The sequence below is a fragment of the Limulus polyphemus genome, unplaced genomic scaffold (assembly GCF_000517525.1).
Source record: "Limulus polyphemus unplaced genomic scaffold, Limulus_polyphemus-2.1.2 Scaffold1328, whole genome shotgun sequence".
Lineage (NCBI taxonomy): Eukaryota > Metazoa > Arthropoda > Merostomata > Xiphosura > Limulidae > Limulus > Limulus polyphemus.
In genome coordinates, this window is record NW_013666938.1 from 35,868 (window position 1) to 51,800 (window position 15,933).

The 15,933-nt window shown below is 30.5% G+C and overlaps 1 protein-coding gene across 1 annotated transcript; it reads left to right on the top strand.

The window, feature by feature from the left end:
* Positions 1-725: 725 nt before the first annotated feature.
* LOC106463115 (H/ACA ribonucleoprotein complex subunit 2-like protein) lies at positions 726-11,651 on the top strand. Its single transcript, XM_013923085.2, has 4 exons — positions 726-1,039; positions 7,766-7,838; positions 9,175-9,280; positions 9,456-11,651. The coding sequence occupies exons 1-4, from the start codon at positions 805-807 to the stop codon at positions 9,579-9,581; spliced, it is 540 nt and encodes a 179-aa protein (XP_013778539.1). The 5' UTR covers positions 726-804; the 3' UTR covers positions 9,582-11,651.
* The last annotated feature ends 4,282 nt before the right edge of the window (positions 11,652-15,933 follow it).

The window sequence follows — 15,933 nt, forward strand, 5'->3', positions numbered from 1 at the left end:
TTGTGATATAAAAAATTATGCTTATATAGTTATAGCGCAGATGCTTATGATATTTAATGTTTTCTGGATAGTCTACATTCTTCTGATGAAATATTAATATTTTTTACCTTGAAATAGTGGCATACAGAGGCTTCTATTGACACTTTGTTATTGGAAGCCGAAGCCGTATTGCTACTGTAAAGCTTTGTAGTCCGGATTCTTTACAGTAGGTGTCTTTGACTTGTAGGTGATAAATTTAAACAATAAACAAACAGCAACACAGTCCACCTGTTTTAAAATAATATATTAAAACAAGTCAAACGTATATACAAATGTTCGTTACACTGTTGGTTACTAAGCACTTGGTTACAGTACTTTACTATATAGAAAAAAAAACTTACATATTTATGGTAATTTAAGCCTAGCTTCCTATGCAGTGTTACAAAAGAATGATGATTTGTTGACAATTAAATTAAACACATTTATATTTATTCATCATTTTAGAAATTGTTAAATATCCAAAACAATCATGGTTTATGAATGTTATACGCATATTTTGATATTTTTGCTAGGGTAACTCAAAAAATGGGATAGCTCTTAAGTCTAAACTTGACAAAGTGGGTAAATAGCATTTTATACTATATGATAAATAAATAATTTAAAATGATTTTATTTCTGAATGTGACTTTAGTATTCAACCTCCACTCCCCTCGCACAACAGAATGTTGTAACTGCGATCTATCAAACTATATTAGTATAGTAGATAGAAAAATATCTACCCTACAAAATTATCTTGTTCTTTAATCTTCCACTAGAGGGTCACATATGCCATGCTTTTGGCCATTTGAGATTTTGAGAATCAATGTGAAGATGACGAAAATCAAAAAGGAAAAACGTGATCTTGATGATAATGATGCAGATACAACAGCTGGTGATACAAGTTTACCTGGAGAAATGAAAGAATTACCATATGACGAAAAACTTAACTATGTTAGTGCCATAGCCAAACCTATGGCTTCTCGCAAATTAGCAAAGAAGTTGTATAAACTTATAAAAAAAGGTAAGCTTGACGTACGAAGGCCTAACTGTAGTGTAATATTACTATTACTATAATATTACTGTTTGTGTGTTTTTGATGTTATTCATGTAAACCACGATTGTTATGATATTATAGGCCTAAAAATTAATTTTTACCAGTTCTAAAATGAGGTGTGTACACAAAATTAGGAAATTTGGAAGTTTTAAAAATATATCGTAACTTGTTATCTATATTAAAATTGCTTAGGGTTAACAACTTAGTAATTTCCATTTAGATGGTGTTTATTCAATTTAAAATATAAAATGTTAAAAAACGTAAAGTCTAGGCATTTCTGAACACGATGTAATATGGTGTTTTGATATTACAATGTACTAAATTAGACGTACAGACCTTTGTTTGAGGCATTGTTGTTGAACTACTAGTAGTGGTAGTACTAGAAGTAGCTAAAAAAGCTGACACACGCAGTGTAGAAATTCAGCATATACTAACTGTTGATTCTGTAGTAAGCATATAATTTTCAATGTATGCATAAAAATTTCATTATTTTCAACAAAATCTACGTTTCTGAATAAAATTAAAAGGAACACAAATGTGCTATGAGACATGTTATTCTTATATTAAAATCTGTCATTTTTGATTCAACAATGGTTTTTCATTAAAAGTGTCGTATATCATCTGTAGCTCAGTGTGCATATAATTCAAAGAAATGATGTCTAAAAAATATAACCATTTATTTAAATATGTCACTGCTTTAATATCCCAACAAAGCTAAGATAGTAGTTTTCATATGATCATTAGAGCTATGTATCACTGTTGATTAGGTGATGTGATATGATATAATACACATATTTATCATGTTCCCCATTTTATTCAAAAGAACTGATATATTTTGAACAATAAACTTATTTAAAATAACAGTACTTTGTAACTATAAAAAACATAAATAATTTGCAGAAATTTTTTATGACTTAAATGACTTGAACTTACAAGTCACTGGTGCATCAGCTAGTTTGTTAATTGTTATTGTTAATTCACAACTCAAAGACATTTTAAATTATTTGTGTAATAACTCTAGTCAGTGTACACATTTGAAGAACTGTTATTTGTAACAGGATTTTTTGGAGTGTATCACAATATACTCAGTTTTTAGCAGCATATTATAACCACACTAAAATGGTACAATTTAGTGATGTTTTGATGAATTGTTACACTGGTGATCACAGCTTTTGTTGACTTTTAAATTTCTGGTAACATCATGATCTATGTATTTCAGCTACATACAGTATATGTGGGCCAAAAATTGTTTCAGATCAAAATAGGTTGGAAAAGCTCTCAAGTAATTTTGTTATAATGATAAGATTAAAATTTTTATGTGAAAACTAGCAAACTTAGATTAAAATGCTTTTTGATGGAAATAAACTGGTCTTAAAATGTAGTTCTGCTAATTTAATAAAAGGAAGATTAATATTTCAATATTTTAAAGTAACTGTAGACTTAGAACTGAAAGGATTAGTTTTATTGTGATTTGTTAAACTACCTTTGTTCAGTAGTCAGAGAGAAACTGTATAATAGAGCATTTCAATTCAGTCAGTATCACAAATAGGGTTTTACAGATTTTGTGCAAGAATTTATGGCATAGTCTTTTATGTATGGGTGATATTAATAGATGATAAAATGTGAAGAAATTTGTTGGGATATAGTAGAAGACTGAGTAATTGTAGCAGAGGAAGTAAATAATTTACAACTTACTGTATTAAGAAGCAGTAATATGTAAATACACATAATAAATATTAAGATATCCGACATTGTTATTGTACTTACTGCATCTACATAGACATATCAATATAAGAAAAGTTTTTGTGATCTTTATATTTAAGATCGTAATGTGTCAAGTGTATAAGAAATATTGTTGAACATCTAACAAATATATATTAAGAAAAGCAGTAGTATTTTGAACCAGAATCATTTCCAAAGTGTATCTCATAGTATCTGTTAGTTTCAGTAGATTTGTTGGTCCAAAAGGTAGCTTGTTAGCCATGGCATAGCGTCTCATAGAATGGCTCCGAGTTTTTTCAAGTACAAATTTTTTAGTTCATAGCTCCATCTCTTGATCGTTTTGAGATCTAATTACAGCCGCAGCTATTTAGGATTTCCTTTTGTTTTTTCAAAAGATAAGGATTTTCTGTGTAATTATTTGACTACTGATAAACTAGATTGACATTTAGGCCAGATATTGTTACTTTTATTGTTTGGTCATATTATTATTAGTTCATACTTAACCAGGTAGTGAAAAGTTTGGGGAAGGTTCTTCCACAATAGTTCTGTTTGGAGTGACATTGTTTTACTTTTTATAGTTTTATATGTATTGTACCTAACACATGATATAACTTAAGTGATAAAAATATTAGTAACTTATTTTTTTACCTATGTAATGTGTAATAAATATAATAAAAATTACACACAATTTTACTCGATCTGTAGCTACTAATCACCATAAGGGAGTGTTGTTGCAAACCACTAGTGATGACCTGTTGTTTTTTTGGTGGCTAGTTAGACTAAATGCTAATGATAAAAACTAGAGTGTTTAATTTATAAATTCCTTTGTAATCTATAGCCATTTCATAAAGTAACTGGACTACTTCATCAAAAAATTTGGAAATCTTAATTTTCTCATGCTAGATAAAGTTTAATTACTTCTAAACAAGTGAAATACTTAAATAAATAACAGTAAATTCAGTGATAAAATATTAAGGACACTGATGCAATCATTATTCTTGAAGATTGTTAGTCATATTCATAATATATTTGTACTACCCTTAATTTATTTCCTTTAAATTAAAAGGTTGTGAAAGCTTATATTACAATTTATGTTTTAAAAAGTGTTTCTGTAATATGGGTTAGTGTGATGGTTAAAAGCTTTAATTTCAAATATATAATTAAAATAAAAGCAAATTTTACAAGAATTGAAACCATTTACTTCATTTTAAGTGTTCATGCCATTTTCAAACAATAATTGATCCAAGGTTTTAGCTTCTAACTTTTCTAAATAAGTGGAGTTGCAACTGACCAACGAAGTTGTAGTTTTTTGTGTCCTACATTTGACAACTATTTCAATGTGATTTTGAACTGGCATTGTAAAAGTTCAAGTGCATATGTGTGATAAGATAATTTATAAAATTCTCAATTTTTAGAAATATATACAGACTGCTTTACGTTAGCTGTATAATGTTGCTGTAGTATTTTCTTTCACTGTTCAGGCTATTTTTAAAATTATTTGGTAAAAAATAATGTGAAATTCAATCGAGTAACTGAATATATGTGATAATTAATACTGATTTGAATATTTTGCTGATTCTTGTATTTATAGTGTAGCTTTGTTTCTAGATGTTTTACAAAGTTTCATTGATCATTAACATTTTAGATATTCTGTGATTACTTTTATAAACTACTTGATTGTAATATCATGCATTTTTAGAAAACATCTAATGTAAAACAATGAAAATATAGCCTATAACACTGCCCCTTTCCTGGATTGTGAAGTCCCTTGAACAATCCTAACACAAAAAATAAAACACTAAACTGTCCTTTCTTCAAGTCTCTTGGGTGAAAATGCATGGATAGTTTTTAGTTTGAAAGACTTTTTTAAGGTGGTCCTTTTCTTTTTGTAGGTGATTTTTATTGCAGAGCTTTTTTGTACAATCAAAGAGACAGTTAATGATTCCACTTTTAATAGGGGAGGGAAAGGGTGGTTAGATGAGAAATTTAGATATCTGTCAGATTGTGTTGATTTTCTGTAGATGGATGTTGTTGTGGTCCTGCCAGGATTTTTAAAAAAGGAAGGATACCCTTTTCTACATATTGCACACCTGAATATTGTTATTACAGGAGTTAGTTATAGTTTCAGAAGGACATGCTGTAAAGCACTGTTTTTAAAATGTTCACTATATAAGTGACTGACGAATGGCGAGAGAGGGAAATTCATGAGAAGTTTGTTCATAGAAGGCTTCTTGGTACTCAATAAGAGTTAATGCAATATAAAAAAAGTTCTAAGATTATATCCATATTTAAGGTATTTTTGTTGTTTTAGGGAGATCTACAGTAATTTTGTTTTTCTGGACAATAAATCAGGTTATAGTTGATAATAACATTGGAGAATATGTCTGTAACGTCGAAATTCACAAGGGGATCTTAAGTAAGTTGAAATCCTTGATTTCTATGACAAATATGCCAGTTTTTCACACATGTTGGACTTAAGAGGTTTAAGAATAGTGATGAAGTGCTGTGCTAGTATTATGATATGTTGTGGAAGGGAAAACCTGAAGCACTGACTGTTGTTCTATATGGAATACTTGGTTTGTGTATCTTGGGTAATCAGAAGAGCTGCAGTGTTCTGCTGCTGTTAGAGATAACATTGTTAACTTTTCCAGGTTTACAATATCTTGATCAGTTTGTGGATTTTTTTGTTCTTTATATGGGCCACTCTGGATGATGGTTTGTAGTTTTTATAGTAGTATAACAATTTTTTCATTTGTCAACAAGGAGAATGATAATAGCTGTGTTCTGTTTTAGGCTTTTATTTCTTTTTTTCCTGATTGGTTAGATTCTGATGTGTTTTCTGGTGGTAGTGTAAGGTGGTGCAGTCCATTTCTCTAGACATTTGGGAAGCATTTTCATTAGCTGTGGTGTCAAAAACCAGGACTTTTTCAGGGTTGAACATATTTAATACCAAGAGAAAGTGTCTTCATATTTTGTTAAGGTTCTCAAACTTAGATTTACAGCTGTGGTTTTAGGTGTTGTTGCACCTTGATCTTTTTTTCAGTAATGAGTTCGTGAAGCTGCTGAATGTCTTTTAACTTGGGATCTTCTCAGAGGAGATTGAAGGATTTTCCAGTAAAGTTCAAAATATCTTCTGAATCATGGGGTTGTGAAAGTAATAAACTAAGCTGTTTTTCAGCTAGCTAGACATTGCTTCTTTTGTTTTCAAGGTTTAATGGTAATGAGTTTTTAGAGGTGTCTTGAAGAATTTTAATTTCTGGCATAATATAGCAGGGCTTAGCATACTATTTAATATTGTCAGCATTGCAGTTTAGAACATTATGGAATGACTTAGAATAGCTTAGAAAGGAGATGGTATGGTTTTTGAGAATTTTAACAAATGCCAGTACAAACTATATTAGTAATACTGCCAGCTATAAAGCAACAGAAATTCATCATAATGTTTAGTCTAGTAGTTTATTCTCCAAAATACTGCAGCTGTTTTTCTAGGTAAATGCTTTTTCTTATTATTCTGTGTGTAAGAAAGCATTTAAAATAAAAACATTGTGCATGTACTAAGCATTTAACAAAACAAGTGTGTTGTGCATTTATAAAATATGGCAAAGTCTTCACATGTTCATTGATTGAAACATTGTGAAATCACTTAAACAGGTGAATTTAAAAAATTAATTAACTATAACAGAATCATTAGAAATTTTTAAAAACAAAATTATGAGTTTGAATAGAGATTTACATCTAGTGCCATGGGAGGCAATTTCTGGAATTCTATTTTGTAAATGGCACCACTGTACAATATGCTAATTGTAGACATACATTTACTCTTTTACATAAATGAACCTTGTGTCCTTCTTGGTCTCCTGAAGATGGTGGATCATGTTGTCCACCAAAATATGTAGAGCGTGCTTTTTCTTTTAACTTTATAGAAATAATTTTATTGTGCACACAAAATGTTGGTGTCGTGATTTTTACTTTTATTGGAAGTATTCACAAGTGCTGTCAGTCTAAGTACTGTGCCCCATTTTCATTTCCTAAGAGCAGAGCCATCACATAATTGGTGCTGTTGATTGCATGTCTTTTAAGTTGAGGATAATATTTCAAATTCATAGTGTTTGTGTTAATTAGATCAAACATTCAGAAGCTGAACAGACTTTTTAAAGAAAAATATGTGCCCATAGTTGTAAATATAAATGAAAGAATCATATGCTAAAGGAAAGGTCCTTTTACTTCTGAACTTCAACCCAGAAAAAAATTACCAGTACTTTACATAATCACAGCTATTAATGAGGGCTCCCAGAAGCTTGACCATCTACAGACATTGTTGGGTCCCTGTTGATATATGGGTCACATACAGACACTGAAACAAATATTACAGCTGCCAAAATTGCTGCTAGATTCCTTTTTTTAGAAAAGTAGTGATTTTACATAATATTTTGGTTAAATTTTTATCCTGAATGTTGTAAAGAGAAACGCATAAAATTACTCTGTGTGATGCAAAATTTAAAACTCACCAGTAGTGATTGGTTGAAAACAGTGGTGGTTTAAGAGATAAGTCCAGGTTAGGCATTTATTGTTAAAAATGTTTAATTTTTTTTTTACTTGAGCAAATACCACAGAAAATGATGCATGCTAACAGTAATCAATAGGTGAATCTTTGAAAGTGTAACAATTTCACTGAACCATTTAGAATTATAAAGTTTTTATATATCTACTAAAAGGCAAATAAATCTGTTTCATATATTATTTGACAAATATAATAATATGTTAATAGTGGCTACATAGTTAACAAAACTTCACTCGTGTCCAACTGAGCATATGAAATAATTTCATGTTGAACTTAATGAAAATAAATGCTCTTGCTAACTTGTAGACTTTAATAGGTTTGTGAAAAGTTTGTCATCTCTTAATTAGTTTTATAGGAATATATCAAAAGCCCTTAACTATGGCTACTCATTAACATGTCATCTTTTACAGCTAGCAAACATAAAACATTTTTGCGTCAGGGCTTGAAAGATGTACAAGGAAGGATACGAAAAGGAGAGACTGGGTAAGTTTAGTTTAATCAATCTTTCATTGTGTACAGAAAATAAAATTATTTTGTATGTGTATTTGAGTGATTAAAAAAGTTAGATATTTCAACAATGTTGTGGAATTGTGGGCATAGGTTTTGTAAATTTAAATCTGTATTGAACATGTTATTTTTTCAGACAAAGCACAAAGGTACTGAACATGAAAACCTTGTTTTTTTTAAGTTAGTAAAATGACAATATGTAACTATGTTTTTAAAATGTCTTATCAACGAGATGGGAAACACTTAAATGTGGGTTCTTCTTTGGTATATTTTGTCTTTGGCCAACTTAGATTTCTTGACAGTACAAAATGGATAAACTGAATGTATGTGAGCATTAATAATCATATATGAATTTTATTTATCTACACACACACACACACACACGTATATGTTTGTCACATATTGCCATTTTGAGAAGATCTGTCCTTTTTTTCCTTTCAGGTTTTATAAAAATGTTATGAAATCACAAGTTGGCTGTTTATTACATAAAAACAATACAACTTTTAATATAAAAACCTAAAAGAAATCTAGCTTTATAATTTGTTTCAAATTTTACAAAATCTCTTTTATTTTTGGACAGAATACGGAGCCATTGGCTGGTTAGTTTTGTCAGGAGTATCATATGCTGCATTTTGCATCTAAACTCTTCATATATATTGGTGTATTTTATGGTTTTACATTGAAGCTTGTAGAATACCCCACACATGAATCCACATATTGTGGTTTACACTAATGCTGTCACAAACTAAAATTGTGTGTAAAACTGTTTAAAGCTTTTTTTTTAATTATTAGTATATATATATATTCCTTCTAGAGCTGACAATCAAGCTGCTACTTCAGACAAAAGTAATCATATTGTTGTGAGGTTTAGTAGTATTCATTTTTAAGGGTTCTTCTGTATGTGCTTCATTTTCACAGTTCAGAATTTTCAGGAACTTGAGTGCCTTCCTAGCAACTTACTTGGAGTGATTTTCTAGCAATTTAATGAATGATGTGAAGAAGGGGGGGGGGGGGAAACATGCCCAATGGTCAAAGTATAACAGTAAAACTTCTTGTCCCAAGGGTGCAGTGATATGAATTCCACACTTCTGCCCAAAAATGCTAAGTTCAATCAATTTATGTAGGATTTTTGCAGAAAGACTAGAGGATAAATATCAGTGTTTTTTATCGCATAACTTGGTAGGCTTAAAATGAGATTTTTTTATTTTTTTTGTCACCTATAGCAGGTTAGCATATGGGTGGTGGTGGTGTTGTAAAAGCATGTGTTTTAACATGTAATGTTTCCAGTTAATAAGTCCCCTTTTTTTTCCAGGATTGTAATATTTGCAGGAGATGTAAGTCCAGTGGAGATCATGTGTCATCTTCCAGGTGTTTGTGAGGAGAAGAATATTCCTTATATCTATACACCTTCCCGCCAGGTTTGTTTATTGATATCTAAATATTTTTCATACTTTTTACATAAGTTGCATAGTTCTAGTAACGGGTTTGCCATACATCTTAACAAAATATTTACTAAACCCTTAATAATATATTTCTATAATATTTGAATGAATTTTGAACAAATGTTTAAACAAATGTTCTTTTTGTTTATAGGATCTTGGAATAGCAATGGGTGTCAAACGAGGAAGTCTCATGGTTTTAGTACGCAAAAATGAAGATTACAAAGATGCATATGATGACTGCTATGAAGAAGTGAAAGCTGTTCCTCTTCCCATTTGAGAAAATTTTCAGTTATACAATTTCAACTTTATCTTCTTTATAATAAATTTCATAATTTTTACTGTTTTCATGAAAGACTGAGGTTGCAGCACTTTGAGTCTTTTTATTGTAATTGTATGAGATGTAATCAAAAATTTGTTTTGAAATCTCAATTCTATTAACAAGAAACACAGAACACACATGAGAATCTTTAATATAGTGTTTCAGAAACCTGAAGTTATTGTTTTTTACAATCAATCTTATCAGTCTCTCTCTTTCTGGCTAAAAAGGTGTAATGCTCCTTAGCCTTGCCTAACCCCTCAAAAAATGACAAATTGGAGTTTTGTAAAAAAAAACAAAAAAAAACTGGGGTCCCCACCCTTTCTTCAGTGAGCTTTGTTCACCCAGCTTCCACCTTCATCTTAAAGGAGAAACAATTGCACTACAATAACTAATGTTTGGAAAAAGCCTTAAATCATGATGAATGTGAAAATATTTCTTTCATTTTTCATAGGTTGAAATTTATTTCTTAAAAAAGATTGTCCTAGGTGTGATGTTAATGGCTCATTACTTTATTGGCACACCAACTATTTTAATGACATCATTCCTTATAACTTGAGATTTTGAATTCTTAACAGATTTTTAATGCGATACCAAAAAATAGTGGCTGCTATATATATATAGGTTTTCATCCCAAAGCCATCGTTGTAGCCCTAGTTATCCAGGGTAGTAATAAATAACTAGGAAATTCTATCACAAAGTTTAAACCTAAAAATTAATTTCAAGTTCTGTCATTAGTTAAGAATAATGGCAATATGTTTAGGAGACAGAAAGAAAAAATGTTTTATCCACAAAAAGTAGTAGTAAAACTGAAAACTTCATGAAAACCTAAGAATTATGATCACTAACCTCTAACTTAGATGTTTTTGAAATTTGCATACAACAAGCACACAGATGAATGGAGCTTTATCAAAAGACTATGAGTTTTTATATATACATTAGATTATTTTAAAAACTTGATTCAAAAGTAAATTGATGCCAGCATTGCTTAAATTAGTACATTTAACAAGTCAGTGCACTGAAGATAATTTTAGCTGACAGAATAACTATTAAATTATATTGCTGTGTGGACTATTATAGGCATTCCATTAAGCATTTACATATAGTACATATGAATTGTGGTTAAAAGTATTTTAAACAAAGATGCCTTTAAAAAATGTTAGAGTGAAACATCTGTTGTTTAACCATGAAAAACACACGACTGTGGATTGCCTGAATCTTAGTTCAAAGTCAAACACTTTCATGCTACCTCTATTTTAATAACCACTATTGATATGATAAGAAAATAATACACCAAACATACTATTAGAAACACATTGTTCATATCCACTAATATTTATTTAGAAAAACATTCACGTAATCATTTATGCCAAGTACATTCTAGAGCAGTCAGCTGGTCAACAAACTTGTAGGTTCTCTAGATATCTTGAAATCATAAAAATGATGTCGAATCTAAAAACTCAATTAGATAAAACAGTACATTTAAAGAATAATTAAATTCAAACTTGCTGGAAGGAGTAGTCAGTCTTAATTGTAACTGATGGTGGATTTTTTACCATGACTGATTCCAATTGATATATAAAAAATATCTTTCTTTTTTTTTTCTTAAGAAGTGAATGAATCTGTAAATACCTTGTTGAAATTTAGGCATTTGAAATAACAGAAATTAATAACTTCTTCACAGGTACAAATATGAGATGGATTATTTGGCCAAAATTTACACACTAAGATTATTATGCAGATTAGCTTAAAATAAGATACAAAAAGAGTTTTTAGCTTGGGCTTCATCCAGTTGACACAACAGTGGTAAATGCTAACTTGCTTTTGGTTGGTAAGCAAAAACCCACTTCAAGGTGACAAAAAGCTTGATTTAAGCCTACCAAATTATGCTTTATAAGAATAATGATTCTATACTTTAGTCTTTCTGCAAATATCTTGCACAAATTGGTTGAATTAGCATTTGTGTGCAGAGGTGGAATTCATATTGTTGCACCCCTGGGACAAGTTTTAACTTGGGCTTCATCCTTTTAACATAACAGTGGATAAATAAGGGGTGTGGATTTCTTTATTCATCCTAAAAGATAGATCATATCTCCAGAGAATCTTGTTTTGTTGGTACTGTCAACTATTAGTTATTTTTTTAAGAAGTTTGATTTTGATATTGCTACACATCATCAGCAATTTGGCCCAGAAACATAACTACAGTAAAAAGTGTATTGATGGCATTTAGACTGATATATACAAACCATCATGAATTCTCATGTTTAATTAATTAAGCTCATAAATGAGAATTTATGCAAACGAGTCTGATAGTCATAGGACAAATCAGATAGATCTGTAATTAATTGGGTCCAGAACACAATTGCTGATCATCAGGTCAAATGTCAACCATTATATTCAAGTATATTAGGACTAGATTTTGGTCTACAATCATCACTGTTTAAGAAGACATCTCTGTGGTTAACCCTATTCTGCATGATAGGGCCCTATTCTAATTTTAATAGTTACTTTTAAAATGTATCTCATGTCTGCAAGATAAATTAGTGTGCCAAACAGAGGTATTTCTTGCTTTAACAGCTGGTGATATAAGCTATGATGATATAACTGTATCATTCTCTAACTTAGTGTACATTTTGAATAAAAAGAGGCAGTTGCTGTGCTAGTTTTTGTCAAACTTAAATGAACTTTTAAATTTATAATTAAAGATATAGACTGCAATAATAACTAAAAAACGATTAAAATACAATACTCTTACAAGTTTTACCAGTGTGTTAACACGGTATAATCTGATTTACTCTACAGGATATTGATGTATTTCTGTACACATCATGTAAAAAAGTGACATTATAGATATGACAAGCCACCTTCATTTTGTTCACTTGTTTAATTTAAATCTTTTCTTTTAAACTTATTCATATTTTCATACAATATTTGCCATATTATTTTAACTCTTGTTTTAAAATGTTAATAAATATGACAGAGCCAATCTATGTTCTTCAGTTCTTGATAATAGATCATATAACCATAGTTACAAATTCGATGACGAGGAACCCACTTTGAGACTAATAATGTTTGGAGACAGCTTGAATGGGTAATGAAGAAAAACTTTAACATAAGTTTGTACATTTGCTGTTATGTTAATGTGTTACAATTAATACATTTTATGCTATAAATTGCTCCCTTGGCAATGGATTCAGGTTTCATTGAGCATATGTGATTGTTCGACTGCCCAAATGGCACCTCAAACAATGACAGAAATACAACTGTATTTTGTTGTGGCTTGCAAGTAGTTCATTGTAAGTTCCTAGTAGAATATTTTCCACACTTCCAGTGTTAGAGATTTTTGCAAATCTAAGACTTCTGAAAAATCTGTCCCATAAGGTAATAGCATATGGTCACTGCTGTTGACACATGGTACTGCCTGAAGTGAGGAGTGGTTTCCTTCCAGCTACTTTGTCATTGTAACTCATGGTATAAAAATAACTGCTGATGATGTTGAGATACTGTTGCATCTGTTCTATAATAGTATCAGTCATTTAACATTGGTTATTCTCTTCACAACAAAAATAGTTTATTCTGTTGGTTGAGTGTGGCCAGGTCATAGAGGAACTGTTGTTTTCTGTCTTGATTGGAACTGCATCGTCACTCTATTCACTGTAGAGTGATACAGCAAGGGACCTGGTTGGTTTTGATAGCCCTCCCATTGTCCAACTCTGCAACCTCGCAAAAATATGGTTAATGCCTAGGATCATTTCATTTTGGCATGGCTGTTTGTATTCTGTGGTCCAATACAATATTTAATTTTTGTCTGATCCGAGATCCAGGACATGTTCTGGATTGTTTTTAAATCTGAAAGTGAAAACTAAATTTTAATGCTACTTTAATTGCATTATAAACTGATACTTGACTGAAAGTGTTCAACTGTATTAATTCCTTCTAGCCCTATCCAAAATAATAGTCTCAGTAACATTTAAATTATCTTACAAAACTCAAAATCCCACACACACCCATCAACAGGAACCTGGTACTTTTTTCTAGAAATTATACACTACTGTGGTCTTACCAACCTATACCTGAACTTATGCATCAAAATTGTTTTTGTATGATGTCACAGAGATGATCGGTTGTTATTATCATGAGTGTCTTTCGAACTTATTGGTAACCTGTATAGATTGCTTTTGTTGGCTACTAATGTCATTTTTTATAGTATCTATTAGTTTATGACATGTGGCATATAAAATTCCAAATAAGGTACAAGTTTTTCTAAAAAAAACTTCTGATTGAGTTTTTTTTTAATCATACAATAGGGAAATTAAAACGTTGATCTTTCTCATGGGTGAAATTAATGTTTACATGCAAGGAATTTTGGAGCTTTAAAAACTTCTGTAAATGTCATTCACACATCTAAATAATTAAAATAAATGTCTTAAGGAGCCCTGGTATTGGGTGAAAGGCCCAATCGGCACTCAATATAGCAGATGTAATGTGGCTGACATATTACAATATATAATCCTTAAAATTACTAACATAATTTTCCCCCATTGATGTGGTTGCATGACCCACTTCTTGAACAAGCAGACTAAAGTTACTGTTTCACCAGTTCTTCTGAATGAAAAAGTTAATTCAAATATAATAATAAATAATGTTATTAATTCCCATTATAGCAAGAGGGAGTCCTCAATAGCCACAACACTTGAAATTCTTTTAGGCAGGATTAGAGTAAATGAATCTATGCGACCTTGAGCATAATCAAATACATCAATTGAAAGGGTTTGACCTTCTAAGTCCAAAACTGTAATTAGATCTAAATCTGTCAAGAGATAATGGTGCTATAAGCTAAAAGTTTGTACTTGAAAAAAAACAGCTGTTTTATGAGACACAGCTAAAAATCTGATTTGTAAATAAAATTGTTAATAATTACAATTCACTTGTTTAATCTGATTCACATCATAACAGTTGTTGTTAATGATAACTGATGATATATGTGGCATCTAGACCACTATTGTATTTGGGTATTCCAGCTGTACTGATGATCGCTGGTAATGAAGGAAATGCTTCTTTTGCACTGGATATAGAAAAGATGGTGTGGTTGACATATTGTAACATTCTCATTTACTTTCACTTGCAGGTTCTTAAATTATTAGAATTCTCAACTTCATATTTATCCTTCCTCTGTGATCATGAAACTGTTACACTGGAAAGCTGTTTGTGTAGTTACAAAGACAAAAATCTTTTTAACTTACTGAAATTGTTTTCAAACACTCATCTTTCATGCAAATAAGAAAACCCACAAGTGAGATTCCTAAAAAAGGATACTTAATGTAATAAAAAATGTCAAATTAACAATTAAGTTCTGAGGAAGATTTAATGAATTTAATCTGTTAAAAAGACCCTGTATTTTTATAACTACCTCTTTGAGAAGAATATGATACCAGAGACCCCACAAATATTTCCAAGTTGTAATGAAAACTTCCTCTGATTGAAACAATAGCTCAGAGAAGTACATCGTTTTAGTTAACTTTACCATGTCATAAATATATGAGGTGTCTCAGCAGCTTCACAATAAGAAGTACAAACAAATCATAAGTTGATTTTTGTTTTCTTTAAGTTTAAATTAAAGAATGGATTCAGTTTCAAATTTAAATTTCTTGCAAAAGTAATTGTTTTATAAAAAAGAACATTAGAAACAGTAAACACTAGATTTTATTAAAAGAATATGAACAAAATAACCTTTGTTTCTATGTCAAGTTCATTGGATGTTTTATGTGATGTTACCAATGGGGTGTATTTAAAAATGTTAGGACATAAAGTCAAAGCATTTTCACTCCTGTTTGAAACCATTGTTAGAATTCAAATTTCAGTGAGGTATTTGTTACTTTTACGGTGCTTCTCAAAAGTGTTCTTGTACAAATAATGGTAATTGGACCAGTGACTGTGTACATCCTGTAAAAAAAAACTTCAATAAATGATGCAAGTTTAAAATAGGGGGAGACACAATACCTGGTATTCTGTGGATTTACGCTTAGATCTAACAATGTTAGTCTAAAATAGTGAATAATAATTTCTCATCTAAACTGATTCATAGAAAAGATTCTTCAGGTACCAAATCAACATGATTTAGATTTAATCAAGACTTTAAAATATAATGTTTAGTATTGAGTTTCTTCTGGGGCTTAGACCTAAAATTCATTTTGCTGCATATTAAGCCTATTTTAAGACTTCCTGATCTAGCTACCTCTTATATGCTGACACAGTTACTTGTGCACTATGTTGATACTAGGGAATCTATTATAGACTTCTTTATATATTAGAC